At 42.2% G+C, this 14,318-nt stretch overlaps 2 protein-coding genes across 6 annotated transcripts in view; one reads left to right on the forward strand and one right to left on the reverse strand.

Annotated features, from left to right (window-relative positions):
- arhgef25a (Rho guanine nucleotide exchange factor (GEF) 25a) overlaps positions 1-7,538 on the forward strand; it is a 50,597-nt gene extending 43,059 nt beyond the window's left edge. For 2 of the 5 annotated variants that reach the window (XM_023283796.3, XM_023283811.3), the window contains 6 exons: positions 11-88; positions 205-396; positions 622-802; positions 2,443-2,672; positions 2,903-3,037; positions 5,560-7,538. In XM_023283796.3, the coding sequence (XP_023139564.1) occupies positions 11-88; positions 205-396; positions 622-802; positions 2,443-2,672; positions 2,903-3,037; positions 5,560-5,685 (942 nt within the window). In that variant the 3' untranslated portion in view covers positions 5,686-7,538. The remainder of the gene's footprint in view (positions 1-10; positions 89-204; positions 397-621; positions 803-2,442; positions 2,673-2,902; positions 3,038-5,559) is intronic. The other 3 variants (XM_023283804.3, XM_023283820.3, XM_035954598.2) reach the window with 3 other exon arrangements.
- Positions 7,539-8,490: 952 nt separating this feature from the next.
- Positions 8,491-11,283, reverse strand: sp5l (Sp5 transcription factor-like). The gene is made up of 2 exons (XM_035954509.2): positions 10,764-11,283; positions 8,491-10,378 (listed from the first exon to the last, which is right to left on the reverse strand). The coding sequence occupies exons 1-2, from the start codon at positions 10,815-10,817 to the stop codon at positions 9,344-9,346; spliced, it is 1,089 nt and encodes a 362-aa protein (XP_035810402.1). The 5' UTR covers positions 10,818-11,283; the 3' UTR covers positions 8,491-9,343.
- Positions 11,284-14,318: the final 3,035 nt, after the last annotated feature.

Below are 14,318 nucleotides of genomic sequence, written 5' to 3' on the forward strand. Positions count from 1 at the left end.
CTTTAAACAGAAAGCAGTTGAAGTGATGTGCTTTGTGCCAAAACGTTGCAACGATATGATGAATGTGGGCCGACTACAAGGCTTCGAGGTACGTCTCAGGATTTTAGATCATCAGAGCATTTCTTTTGCTGACTGTTCATCTCTTGAAAGCCACGCTGTAATGACTTCCTCTGTTTATTTTGTCAATCTTCACTGTGGTACCAGGGGAAGATCACGGCCCAGGGCAAACTGCTCCAGCAAGACACCTTCACTGTCATCGAGCAGGACTCTAGTTTTCTGTCTCGAGCCAAGGAAAGACGAGTCTTCCTGTTTGAGCAGCTGGTCATCTTTAGTGAGCCCATCGACAGGAAGAAAGGCTTCTCGCTCCCTGGATACACCTTTAAAAACAGCATTAAGGTGGTTTTAACAAAATGAAATGCCATAAAATGCAAAGTTCAACTTCCTCCCAGGTTATGAATTACGCAACGGATTCATGCCTCATTTACGCCTGCCTAAATCTGCATGTTACATAATTCCACGGTGTGGGCTTTTTAGAGGCTTGCATGTGTTAGTCACGTATTTAACGAGCACTTCAGCAGGATGAACTCCTCGCAGGTGCTAGTCAGATGTGCTGTGTTCCAGGTGAGCTGCCTGGGGGTGGAGCCCAGCGTGGACGGAGATGATGCACGCTTTGTACTGACTTCACGCAACCCTGATGGGAGCGTGGTGCGCTTCCAGCTGCAGGCGTCCTCCCCTGAGATCTGCAGAGCCTGGGTCAATGACGTGGTGCAGATCTTGGAAAGCCAGCGCAACTTCCTCAATGGTAAGTCTCAGCTGAGCTCTGAGGTCAAGTGAGGTCACCGTTATTCAAACAACACATTTAAAACAACAGCTGTCGAGCCAAAGTGCTTTCTAGTAGAGAAATATGATTGGCATTATGAATTAACTAATTTTAGGATTCTACAGTCTTTTTTATGATGTGAATTTACCTGAGAACAAAGTAAGACCCCTGGTCCCATACCAGCACATTTAAACCTGTGTATTATGAATACTTTGTGCATTTAAAAACTCCCCACCAACTGCAATATTTCTACATATACAAAGATCTGTGCAATCTCAGTATTTTTCTTCTTACGGACAAATCTGTGCAACAAAGATAAAATCTGTGCAATATTAATATTTCTTTATCAGTATTTCTACTCATGAAAGAATCTGTACAATACCATTCATTTGTGCAGTAATGTCCTTTCTACAACCAGAGGAATTTGGTCCATATGAATATCCACATATGGAAGAACAACTAGTACTTATGTATGTTTTTGTTTATTCTTAGTTTTGTACAGATATTTCTTCAGTTGTTTCGTATTGTCTAAAAATTAGACCCTGCAAAACGATACATAGAAACACCAACCAAACCAAAGATTCCCTATGGAGCATGTTTGTAGCAGTGTAGTGAAGACTACACCACAGCTCTCAAATCCATAAATCATGCTTCAGCTTGGCATATTTTCCATTGATTGACTATATTGTGAGCTCAATGATGATTGACAAGCATGCATGTGGACCATGCAGCGGCTTGTTGGTGAGGTATGATTTCCAGGAGATGTTTTGTACCATCCGTAGCATTCTGGTATCAGTCCCATCAATTCTTTTTGAGAGAGTCTTTGATAGTGACCAGGAGTCAGATCCACAGAGTAAGATGGATTCCACTGACGTCTTGAATACCTTATTTTTGACAGAGAGTTTAATGCTCCCCAAGTTTTACAATTTTTTGTTTCTATATCACATGCTATGTTGGTGTAGCCACCAAGATATTGGAAATTGTCAACTTTTTCAATTTCAGACCCATCTAGTACATGCAATGTCTCTTCAGATGTTGGATTAATGTGCATGAACTTCATCTTTCAAGCATTAAGGAAGAGTCCAATCAGTCTTGTTTCTCGCTCTACCTGATGCAGAAGATCTTCTGCTTCACTGAGAGTGTTTTTCAGGAGGGTAATGTCATCTGCGAATGCAAGTTCTGAGAGGACTTCTTCAGGGTGTCTTCTACTTTGACCATGCTTTAGGGTCAGGCCATTGGAGGGCAAGACTGCATTTCTCAGTGCATAGTCTAAGCAGATGATGAAGAGGAAATGTGGTAGAGGTTCTCCTTGAAGTACTCCGGTGTCTATGGATAAGAGATCTATGTTGTCCTCAGGAGTCTTGATTAGAAGTGTTCACATACATAACTTTTCTTGGTTCAACAATAAGAGGAGGGATTCCATATGCCAGTAGAATTTGGAAAAAAATCAATGATGTTTTAATGATATGGAAACATGTCTTTTGAGTAATACTGTACAATAATGAATGTAGATGTCCTCACAACAAATAAATACTGAATCCACCTGTTACAAAGTTGTATAAAACATTCAGAGTCAGCGGTACAGATTAACAAGATGTCTTTCTGTTTCTTTTGTCTTTCAGCCTTACAGTCACCTATTGAGTACCAGCGGCGAGAGAGCAAGTCTAACAGCCTGGGTCGCAGCATGAGGCCCCCCCTGTCTGCTGCCAGTGCCCTGCGACCCCACTCCTCGGCCTCTATTGACCGTCATAAGCTGCCCTCCCTCCACTCCCACAACACCTCCCTGCCCACACTCTACCTGCCGAGCCAAGGCCAGAACCAAGGACCCAGTGAGACCTACTCCCTGAGAGATGTAGGTTTATTCAGGCTCTTCCCTCCATATAGTGGCACCGTCCTACAGTAACTGCTCGCTCAAACACAGTATTTCTGTTCATGAGACATCTGAGTCACTGCTAGGCCTGCTTATGTCTTAAGCTTTTTTTGTTGGACTATTGCAAAACTAAAATAATGCATACAGCAAATGGTATTGTGTGCATGCACCCCAGTGCTGAGAGACTTATCTGTTCTTACCTGCATCTGCAGCCCACTGTGGTCCAGCTATGCCCTGCTGACTCCCACACTGTTTCTCCATCGCATGTCCAACTGGGCTTCACTGATCAGCCAAACTGTCAAGCTGTGTCAAATGGGCTGTACACTCCAACCACACAAAGTGCACAGGTAGTGTATCCACATGCATTTAGAGACAAGAGCTACCTCTGTTACCGTTAAAATATGCCTGTTTTGCACAGAGCTGAACATTGTGCTCCTGAGTTGTCAAGCAGTCACTATTCAGCACCAGCATTGGGAAAATTAATGACAAAACAAGCCGCAGGAAGCTAACCACTGGGGAAATAACGGGCCATTGTTCAACATCTAACAATAATTCCAATGTGCTCATTAATGTTAATTAAAAGATGAAAAGCTTTCGTAAATGGTAACCATTTATTTAGACACACATACAGTGAAGGTATTTGTTGAGTTATAAGAAGAGTTATTTCTCCCCCTATTGGATGACAAAGGAATCAATAAAAATCATATGATTCTGAGGGAAATGGATTACAATAGCATTACAATTAGATTTAGTCAGGAGGGAAATGGCAAGATCTCAGTGCTTTACATATAATAACATTCTCTATTAATTCATCCTGTCTGTCCTAAGCATTTGTAAAGTACAGAGTAGAGTGTCCTGTTACTGTTCTACATCACCATTAGCAATGTCTCTCTTTATCATCACTGGGCTCTTGTCCTTGGAGGGAACATGTTTACAGGCCAGCAGTTGTTTTTCCTTCAACTCTTTCTCTCTGTTTACTCTGGCTGGATAGGCTGGGCACATAACAAACAGGAAGTAGGCTGAGAAAGACGAGGAAGTCAGAGAGATGCTTATCGAATGCAGATAATCGCTTCCCATACTTGTACCAGGATACAGAAATGGATTTGTGTATTTTTAGACTGATGCTGTAGAACAAAAAAAATCAGATTTTTTTTCCCCACATTTTCCATGGTATGTTAAAAAAAACTGTGCTTTCTTAATACGTGGGTGCTTTAAAGGTCCCATATGCTGCTGCCTACATTGAAAAAAGTCTCACATTTCCGCTAAATGTGACATCAGATTTTCCATTAGTGTACCTGGTTTTAACCTTGTTCTAAATGTTCTGTTTCAGTGTCTGTAGCTTTAAAATGCAGCTGACTTGCTGCTGCCTACGACTCCTTCAGGAAGAAGACTCTCTCTGTGTCCGTGATCAATAGCGTGGAGTAAACGAGTTGACTACACTGCAGCAGATATATATATGAATGAGTGTGTGAGAGGGACTTTAGCTTCTAACTATATGGAAATGTTGTTGAACTTACAGCACAGCCGTTGTTTTTAATACATGTTTGATGAGTTTGTCAGTTGACGTTATGTTTATAAAATCAGCAGCTTAGCGGTGCGGCTGCTTGGAAATGACTCTGACGTCAGTGATGTTTACATGTAGTCTTAGTAGGCTGTGTTTCAGACACTATTTCATAATTATTCTGTCATCTGGTAACAGAAATAGAAAAATGTGTAAATGAGAACGGCTTTATTGGGAATTCAGTTGTACCAAAATGCAGTACACATTAGCACAGAGATCAAGAGAGAAACAAAGAGATGTAAACACTGAATTTAGGTTGCACTGAGACACAACAGGCAACATGAAAACACAGTATCCTACCCAGTCCTTGTCTGTTGGTTTCTAAATGTTCTTAATGTCCTTCAGCATTACAATTTCCACAGAGTTCTGACCTGTGGAGACACCATCAAAGCTAATGGTAACTTTAGCCACATTAGCAGCATAACATGCTAAACTGAGGATTGTTCAATTGTTGTGGCTAACGTCCTTTCAAATAGTTCATTAGGATTTCAGTTCCTCAGACGCTGAGTGTGCATGAAGACTCTTGTGTTCGCTACTGCAGCCAAATATTTTGTGTGATTTGCTTGTGTGTGAGAGACATTTTAGAGTTGGCAGAAGCAGCGCTCGACAGTAAACTGACTGGATGAACTGTAAGGCAGCTGCTGCATGTCTATTGCTTCTTGTGAACCAATAGACATAGAGCACTAAATTGTCCCAAAAATATTAAAATTTTCCAGAAAAAAGACAAAAACCTTCCGAAGTGACTCAGAATTATTCCAAAAATGTTCAAAAGGACCTAAAATTTTGTCTAAAATGCCTTGAAAATTGTCCAAAATTGGTTAAATCTGGATTATCTTCAGACTGAGACACCTGGATAGATGTGAAACTGATCTGGTGTCATCATTAATAAAGTTACCAGAGATGAAGAACCAGACGGTTCTGAGGAGGTCAGGGAGGAACTTTAGTCCTATTTGGCAGATTTTGTTGTGCTGAATTTGAGTTTTTGTCGCAATTTCCCCTGTTTTGTGATGATTGTGCTACTTTTTGAAGTGTTTTTCCTGGCATATTTGAATCTTTCACAGTTGTTTTGGCTGGTTTTGTGGTAATTTTGGCTATTTTTGTGGTGATTCAGAAACGAAATACATTTTTGCCTGACTTCTAGAGCCGTGAGACTGTCTAGTTAAGGGATGTAGAGAAATGGTAGTACACACATCTTACACTGCCTAATTTTTAAGACATATAAACACAATAAAAATAGATTTTTACCATACGGGAGCTTTATGTGAGAGCACTTTACAGCTGTGTGATGAATGTTCCCTTTTTCTCCAGCAGAGAGCAGGAGAGGGCTGCCGCCGGGGTCAGGCTGCTGATGCTGGGAGTCAAGCCCCGTTGTCATGTCCCTCAGCTGGACGACGTCCCAGCAACCTCGCCCAGCTAGCTGAGGACGACCTCTGAACTGCGATACTATGCGTTTCCTGGGTCTGGAGGACTGCAGCTCATGCCACAGCTGTGAAGACAAGACTGGTGGTTTGTTTATGACAGTCTGGACCTTTACGTGATTCAGTCATGAGTTTTGAAGGATAGTGAAGGAACATATGAAGGAATTATGGGCTGTAAGTATAAAAATGACTTTGCTCCTTTTTAGAGAGCCATTTAAAGGGAGGTGACATTGCCTTGATCACCTTCAGTGTACATGAACAGCACCCAGTGGGATGTTACTGGGCTCAGAGTTCTAAAACACTCCATGGACACTCACTGTTATGACAATTTGTGCTTTTTACCTTTTTTGAGAGGTAGTAGTCCATACTATTCTCCCTTTCAAGGGGCGAGGGGAATTTGCTTGATGATTCCATTCCTGATTGGGGCAGTCACTGGAGTTACATGTGTGCCTGAATGTATGTTCATGAGATGATGTGTGGATGTGTCTGTGTGCATGCGAGTGTGCAAGTAATGGCGGTGGCTCTTCTTGCACCCTCTGGTAAAATTCCTTGACAATTTTTTTTCCGATGCCTCATTTTGAAGAGAAATAGAGCTACAATTATACTTTTTTTCATTTCCCTGCTGACAACCGAGTTTGCTGTTTGTGTCAGCAAGAACGGGAAAGGCAGAACACTTGATGTGAACATGCCACAAGAACTTTGCTCGCTCAAATTTCACCTGAACGTGAAGAACTTTCTTTCTTGCCACAGTGTCGAGAGCCCCTTGTGTGCTCTATTATTCTGTTTGACTGGCCCTCCTTTGATCTGGACAAGAAGGCGTGAGGGAGCCCCCTGGAGGTTCTCTGTGGGTATGACGTCACTTCAGAATACTTTTCACTCTTTGGGCAACACCAGAAGAGTTGCAAGGTAGATGCATTCGAAGGGCCTGCTGTGCTGACCCAAAGTGCTGCATGCAACATCTCCTTGGTGATTGACTAGCACATCGCTACTTTACATAGATCTTTCTTTACCAGCCGAAGTGGGTTGCTTGTGTCCTTAAAAGTGCATTGGTTTCAACTAATATGAATTGTTTTATTAGTCCACTGTTGTCATGTCAAGGCTGTGCACGGTTTCTATAATCTCTGTTAGCTTTTGCCCTCATAGACTAAATACTATACAATGGATACCATACAGGCAACCGTACATTTTCCACTTGCAGGATGAAAAGTGACGCAGGTATGCCAAGAAATGTTACCGTTCCAGCTGATTAAAATGAAAATGTTGTTGCAGAAACAGAGTGATGCTGACATATCTGCATGCTCCCCCTTGCTCAACAGTGCCAAAAGCAACAGCAGCTCGCCACTCAGATGTTCCATGCTTTTCAGCTTGCCACCGCTCCTACAAAGCAATCATAGATATCTGTGTTTCTATTTGGACTGTAAAGCCTAAAAAGAGGAGAGAGGAGCACATAAAGGGGGCTATCCTGTCAGGTCTGTTCTTCTTTATGGCCAGTAGAGGTCCCCACAAGGCTTCCACTTCCAGTTTAGTTGGATCATACAGCTGCACCAAAGATCAACAGGCCTCATATTTCCACGCTCACATTGGAGCTGCTTAGTAAATCGGTCCAAAACACAATAAATTACTCAAAGTAAACTGATAGGTGGGACATCAGACTAACTGAACCATCTCACTGAATCCATCTGCAGTTAATGTGAACTGACGAGTTTTCATGGGAATTACTGATCAAGGCAGTTTTGCATGTTAACACAAAGGAATACCACTACAGAGAACCAAAAACAAGGGCATAGAACCAAGAGAGGGTTGGTTAATGCCATGTTTGAGTAGAAACAGTTGTATCATATCAAATAAAAAGTGTCTTTATGAAACTGAGTGGAGGGTTTATCTTTCTTTACAGTTCCCCTCTTTATTGGTTTGATCAGAACAGCCCTAATGTTGCATTTTGTTCTGTAGATTTTTATTCTGTTAAGACTGTTTTATTGATAGTCAAATATTACAAATTTGCCTCAAGTAGCTTTAGGATCCGTACAGCATTCTTGAAGTTTCAGGTACTAATTGTGATTAAGTATTAGTTGAATTAATATTGAATTCATAATATTATTTTTGCTGTGGAGGCCCTCAGACTCCACTGTGGGACAAAGATGAGGCTTTTTGCTTGCATCCCATTTGGAGAAAGTTCAAACGGGATTAAAAACAAAGAGAAGAAACCCCTGGATGAGCAGACATCTGGTTGGCTGGCCTCTGAATAAAGCCCCATTCTAGGCAGTAAAGCGAGGACCATCGTAACACGGCTGTGATATATGGAGGCCTGGGACGGAGGGGCGTAGAGGGGTATTAACTTTCACAAGGGTGCAAAATCAAAGGGAGTTCCTGTCACCACTGAGGGGGTCTCAGCAACAGGGGTCCCATTCACAGGGAATTCCTCTCCGCTGCCCTCTGTTGCATCTGTTGACTCAATCTTCTCCATTGATAGAAAGAAAACACTCATTAAAAGCCACATGACTGTGAACTTGATTGCAGCAGGCGAGACAAAGAGTATTTACTTTGAGGTGTGAAAATCTTTGAACAGCCCACAATGTTAGGTCTTCTTTAGGAGCTTCCTCCCTCACACCAGCAGCACAATGAGCAGCATTTGTATTCTGAAAGCAATCAAATTATCATTTAAATAAAATGTTAGATCTTTAGGAGCTCTGGGGCATTCTCACAATTTCACACATTCACTGGATGAGCCAGTAAGAAGGTTAAAACCTTTTTACTCTCGCTGTCTATTTACTTCACAAACAGTTGCCAAGATGTAAGAAAATAACATTATTAGAAACAGAGAAATAGTTTCAAGGACGTTTATTCAAATTTACATGCTGCCATAACCCCAATAAAATTGTTCAAGATATTTATAATTAATTTACACAGAAGTTACAAATTCAAAATGTTTGCTAATCTAAAGCAGTGGTGCGTCACATTGCTGCTTAAGAGCGGATAAATCTGTAGATCAAAGACTCTCATGTTTACATTAAAAAAAAAAAAAAAAAAGATTCCTACCTTGAAGCGGACAAATTAGGACATGTCCTGAAATCAAAATCTATTCATCAACAGCAACACAGGCATTTATCCACTCTGAAAATATCGTTTAAGAGAGCAGAAATGAGCGTCTCTCTGCAGCAACCTTAAGCTGTACTAAGGCATACATTTATTCTGAACATGATAATATGAACAACATATTAAGGTAAACTTTTTGGGATTTTTCTCATGTCTGGCACATCTTTCACATGAATAAACTATTTACATCGTTAGCTTAAAAAATTTAGATTTTCATATCAGTTGAAATTTAAATAAATCGTAAATTGTAGGTGTAAAATCATTTTTTTCCCAGGTGAAATTTGTCCGTGTTGCACATTGAAAGGTACAGTGAACGCAGCAGAACTCTCACAATATCACTGAAAAAGGCTTCAAGTTTTCTTTAAAGGTGCTTTGCCTTAAACAGCACACATTTATTATACTCAAAATGGTCAGTAAATATACTTTGATGGGACTACTTGAAGTCAAAAGTAGGGCCTTGACGAGAGAAAATATTCGGGGAGCTTTATGCTTACCCTCTAGTGCAAACCTATGGCAGGAAGTGTGAGTCACACAGTCTGTTCACTGCTGATTAGTATTTCTGAATGAAGGGACCACAGAGATTACTCTCTCTTGATATTGGTGAGCAGAGGGTCCGTGCTCTGTGAAGGCTGCCCTGACCGGCTCTTCCTGGTCTGGTGGGTCTTGACGTGTTTGGAGAGGTGGTCACTCCTCATGAACCTCTTGCCGCACTGCTGGCACCCAAACCGCTTCTCCCCAGTGTGTGTGCGGAGGTGCCGCTGTAGCTCGTCTGAACGGGTGAAGCTTTTGCCACAGAAGAGCCAGTTACAGATGAAGGGCCTCTCCCCGGCATGCCAGCGTAGATGTGCCTTCAGGTGAGAGGTCTTCTTGTACACTTTGCCACACTCGGGGATGTGGCAGATGTGCAGTCTCTTCTTCCCCAACTCCAACCCACCGCCATTCGTCTGGCAGTTGGGGCATTTGCAGCGTCGGCAGCGGCGCGTGGAGCTCAGCAGACCCTTGGAGGTTCCTTGCAGAAGGGCAGCTATCTGCGGCTGGTGACCCAAGACTAGCTGTCTGCCCAGGGAGAAGGGATGGTTGGAAGGAGCGGCGTTGGTTTGGGGTAGGCTCCACCACTGCTGCCCTTCCTCCGCATGGCCTCCAGATAGGTGATGCCTGGCTGAGGAATTCTGGAGAAAGGTGGGGAAGTTTTGTCCCACACTGTTGTGCTGCGGATAGTACGGGCTGCTGGCTTGTGGCTGTGAGGACAGCACTTTAACAGGGGAGAGTTCAAACGAGTAAGATGACGGTGGTTCGGCTGGAGGGGTGAGAGGCAGCTCATGGTGGTGGTGATGAGGGTGATGATGGTGATGGCCCAGGCCAGACTGCATGTGTCCAGGGAACTGCACCTTGGGCACCGTGAAGGTCATCTGGTGGGTGCTGAGGGCCGTGCTGGGCGTCATTTCATTGCTCCAGAGCTGAAACATTCCAGATGTGGAGCTGACAGTGCCCTCGTAGGGGAACTGGGAACCTTCTGAGCCCATAGCGCCTCCCACCTGCCAGGCCTGGCTACAGGTGGTGGCCAGGAAGGAGAGGGCGTTTGGGGCTCCTTCTGGAGAGGAGCTGGGCGTCCGGTCCTGTGCGGTGACACAAACATACACCAGGTTACATGTACCACCTTTATGACAAGGAAAGGTTTAAAAAGCTTCCTAAATGGAAATAAACACTATTATTTTATATCATGAACATCCAGAAATTGGTCCCAAATGTTATCCAAAGTTTAAATACATTCTTAATTTGAGACAATAAATTCCATTCACCATAATATTTTCAGTCATGTTTGTTATTGTAATTTCTGTAACTAAATGCAAATGTTTAAAAATGATTTTATCACTAAAACAAGTTGCATCATCTACACAGATTCGACGCGTAAAACGTACATTCACAAGTTGTGGGGACGCGCCACGAAAACAGGAAATAAACCCTCCCGCTTTGAATCTAAAGGCTGATTCGAGGACAAACCTGTAAAAAGGTGTGCAAAAAGTTGTCAGTCCTTTGTATCGTCAGCGCAGCCATCTGTCCTCCGCTCCTTCTCCACGCACCTGCAAGGCAAACTGCGCCAAGAGGCGACGACGCACAAAGTCTCAACTACAGCTGGAGGCACAGTAGGGGGGAAAAGATGCTCACATTCGGGTCTTGGGAGACTCCGACACCTCGGCAGTGTAGCCTGGGAAATCCCGCGTCATTCAAATGTCCCTCAGTCCACTGGGTAAAATATGTTTCAATGCGTTCGCCAGTCCAGAAGATTTGGTGCTGGAGCAGCCGCAGGCAGCCGTCTGAAGTTGGTGGCTGAGAGGCGCGCAGTAAATCCTTGCGATCATCTCAAAGGCGCCTGAGCTGCATCTTCTCTTTATAGAGAGAAAAGATCCTCTCGACGGGGTCTCCAGCATGATACAGGCGAGCCAGTCAATAGAGAGGAGACGCGAGGGAGGAAGGAGGGGGGCTTGCTAGGTGAAGGGGTGGGCTACTCATAATTTCACTCAATTTCAACCAAATGCTGACCCCAAGAACTGACTCCTCCCCCGGATTGTTCTGGAAAAAAGAAGACTTAAGACATCATATTAAAAAAAAAACTCATATAAAATCCACTTTTCCGAATATCATACAGCATTTGTTTGAACTTCCCTGGATATATTATGTTATTCCCCACTCTACTTATAAATAAACTCTTTTCCCTTAAAAAAAATAAAACATTCAAAGAGCTCATATTATTATGTGTTTCAGCAACTTTCAATATCTGCATTTAGGGCCAGAGTTTGCACAAGAACAAAATGCTTAGTCTGTTAAAAGATCTAAGATTACTAGAGCCAGCTAAGTCAAAAATATGTTTCACTCTGGGAGTATTTGCATACTGTTTCAACTCCATTGTGGGAATTCAAGTAAAGATGGAATATAAATTGATTTTTTTTTTTTTTTTTTTGGTATTTCTGGCAACAATCAGTGATCCAGTGTTAAATAAAAAGATGGGAAAATTGTGATTTTCAGACACCGGATAGATAAATAACAAATTAAAAGCCACATAATGATAATAATAGACGGCACAAAGTATAATCACTTAATGTAACAAGAGATTTTGGACATGAACACTTTAACATACATACACAGAAAATGAGTTAATAAATAAATGAACAGAAAGATTTGGAAACAGCTTCATCAGTTTTCTCCACAAACTTTATTTTTGTCTTACAGCACCCAGCAGCCAAGTCTTCTCCATCCGAGAACCTCACACATCCTGAAGAAAGTCACAGTATTTTCCCTCACAAAGCTAATTGATAAAACTCAATCAAAGACTAGGAGTTCTCACCAGTAGGTGACATGTCAAATAGGCCGCCCTGTGTGACATTCTCACATTTCAGGGTTCAAGTAGAGGCCGCTTCAGATCTGCTCCATTAAATGCAGATTGAGGCTTAATCTCATTCTGTAAGTCTGTTCACCATTACAATGTTAAGAGCTTAAATCCAGGCTGGGAACCCGTTTCTCATGTAAATGCCTGGTTCCTCACTTATCTGCTCCTCACTGTTTCACAGACTGTGATCCTTAAATAAACACACTGCGAGGAGAATCCAGTTAAATTAGAAATAACTTAACAAAAGACAGAATTACAGTTTAGGAAGGAATTTGAACAGAAATGTAAAGGTTATTGTAGTCCACTTGGCCTGTAATTACACAGATTTTTAAAATCAAATAAAAGATGCTGATGATATTCCCTTAACTGTACCATTTGGTTAGGGCCTTTTTTAAAAGCTTTTTGTGTAAAAGCTGAAAAGACACAGTGCAGATTGTGTCCTTCTGGAAACAAAATTTCTCCAGACTCACAACGTTGTGCAGATTTTAGCATATTGTGTATATTTTAGGTTTTTGCAAAATCTGTGTTTCTATATTTAGTTTTTTTTCTCAGAAAAACAAGATCGAAGATAATGTTTTGACTAAAATATTCACCGAAGGCTAAACCAGATTTAGGAAAAACAACAAGAAATGATGCACTTAATGAATTCTAATTGCCAAAATGTTTCCTAATGCCTTTGACTTGAAACACAAATTCGACAAAGTCATTACAGTATTTCTGCAAGCAGACTAACATCTGCAGATCAATACTGCCGGTAGATAAAAACTACACAGACTTTCTATGATGCAAATTCCCTGCGCAGGTAATAAATATGTGTGTGTAGTCATACAAAAAAAATTGTAATTCCAAATTAAAGTGAACATTTAAGATGAAAGAAAGCAGTAGTAAAGGAAAAGAGTGAGGAGGACATGAAAATAGGAGTGTATCTTGGAGGCAGAGGTATACTGTGTCTCTGGTTTATTACAGAGCAGAAGTTGTTAATTACCCTGATTCTTATTTCCTGTCCCCTCTCCCCCACGCCACCCCACCCCACCCCCACTGTACTGCCTCCCAGATGAGTGTCTTTGAAGTGCAAAGTACTCTCTCCTCACTTTGAACTGTGAAAACAATGCTCATGTGGTGGTGCTTACCTTCCCCATGTTACCTCATTTAAATAGACCTGGATACGGCTTCCACAGTATTCAAGGGAAAACTAATTTCCAGAGAAAGAGGTCCCTGCGTTCATTAAACAGCTGGTGAGATTGCTGGTAATCAGGCCCGCTCCGTCACTGGATTGCAACGCCGCTCTGACTGGGTGGCTACCAGCAACTTCACAACTGACACAGACTTAAATCCCAACAAGATGATGCAGACGTTCTCATGCACGCATTTCTAAGCTGAAAACAAGAAGATAAACCAAAACTCTGCAGGCCTTCGTGTGATATGTGAGAAGTTCTCCCACCTACCGTAGAACACAAATGGTGTTGTTTTCGCTGCAGACATAATCTTACTCTTAAACTCAGAGCGTAGAATATGCAAGAGGGTACTCAAGCTGTTTTTTTTATCATGCCTGGGGGGCAGTTTAAAAGCCTCAGATCACTAAATTGTCCCAGCTGTCTTGACCATCTGCACTGGAAAAGGGCAGCCGTGAGAGGAGAGCAGCCTTTGTGCTGGTGGCCATGTCAAAAAGCCAGTTTTACAGCACTGTGCTGACTCAATGGCACTCATGTGACAAATGTGGTCTAATGGATGAGACAGACAGCATGTAAAAGCCTGCTGCTAACTGTAGTGCTCCACTCTTTAACCATTCAGCACGCCGAGGCTCCACAAGATGGGCCATAATTACCATGACAGCCAGCTTTTTTGGGGTGAGGACCAACAGCAGCAGCTGGACTTTACAGTGCAACAATTTGATACTTCATTCAGGAGTCTGTATTTCCCACTGAGTTAGAAATGTGGGACTGTTTGTGCTTGTGAGGGAGGCACAGAGGGAGATATTAAACCAAGATTGATGTTTATACTCAAAGGCGTATTTTTAAGGTTCACCTCTGCAGATAAAGAGACATACTTTCCACTGAGAAATTGCAAATTTAGTTTCATCATGATATCATGTTTCAGTTCTCGACTTCAGTGATGGTGCAGATACATGTACCGCTTCATCTGTAAACACTGCATTGCCTGAAACCTTAAAA

Source organism: Amphiprion ocellaris, chromosome 8 (assembly GCF_022539595.1).
Source record: "Amphiprion ocellaris isolate individual 3 ecotype Okinawa chromosome 8, ASM2253959v1, whole genome shotgun sequence".
NCBI lineage: Eukaryota > Metazoa > Chordata > Actinopteri > Pomacentridae > Amphiprion > Amphiprion ocellaris.

What these genes read in the sequence shown, in the direction of transcription:
- sp5l (XM_035954509.2), bottom strand. Translation starts at nt 10,817, where the DNA reads ATGGCTGCGCTGACGATACAAAGGACTGACAACTTTTTGCACACCTTT. An exon ending in TTTTGCACACCTTTTTACAG is followed by an intron (nt 10,379 to 10,763) that starts GTTTGTCCTCGA and finishes GTCACCGCACAG; the next exon opens with GACCGGACGCCCAGCTCCTC.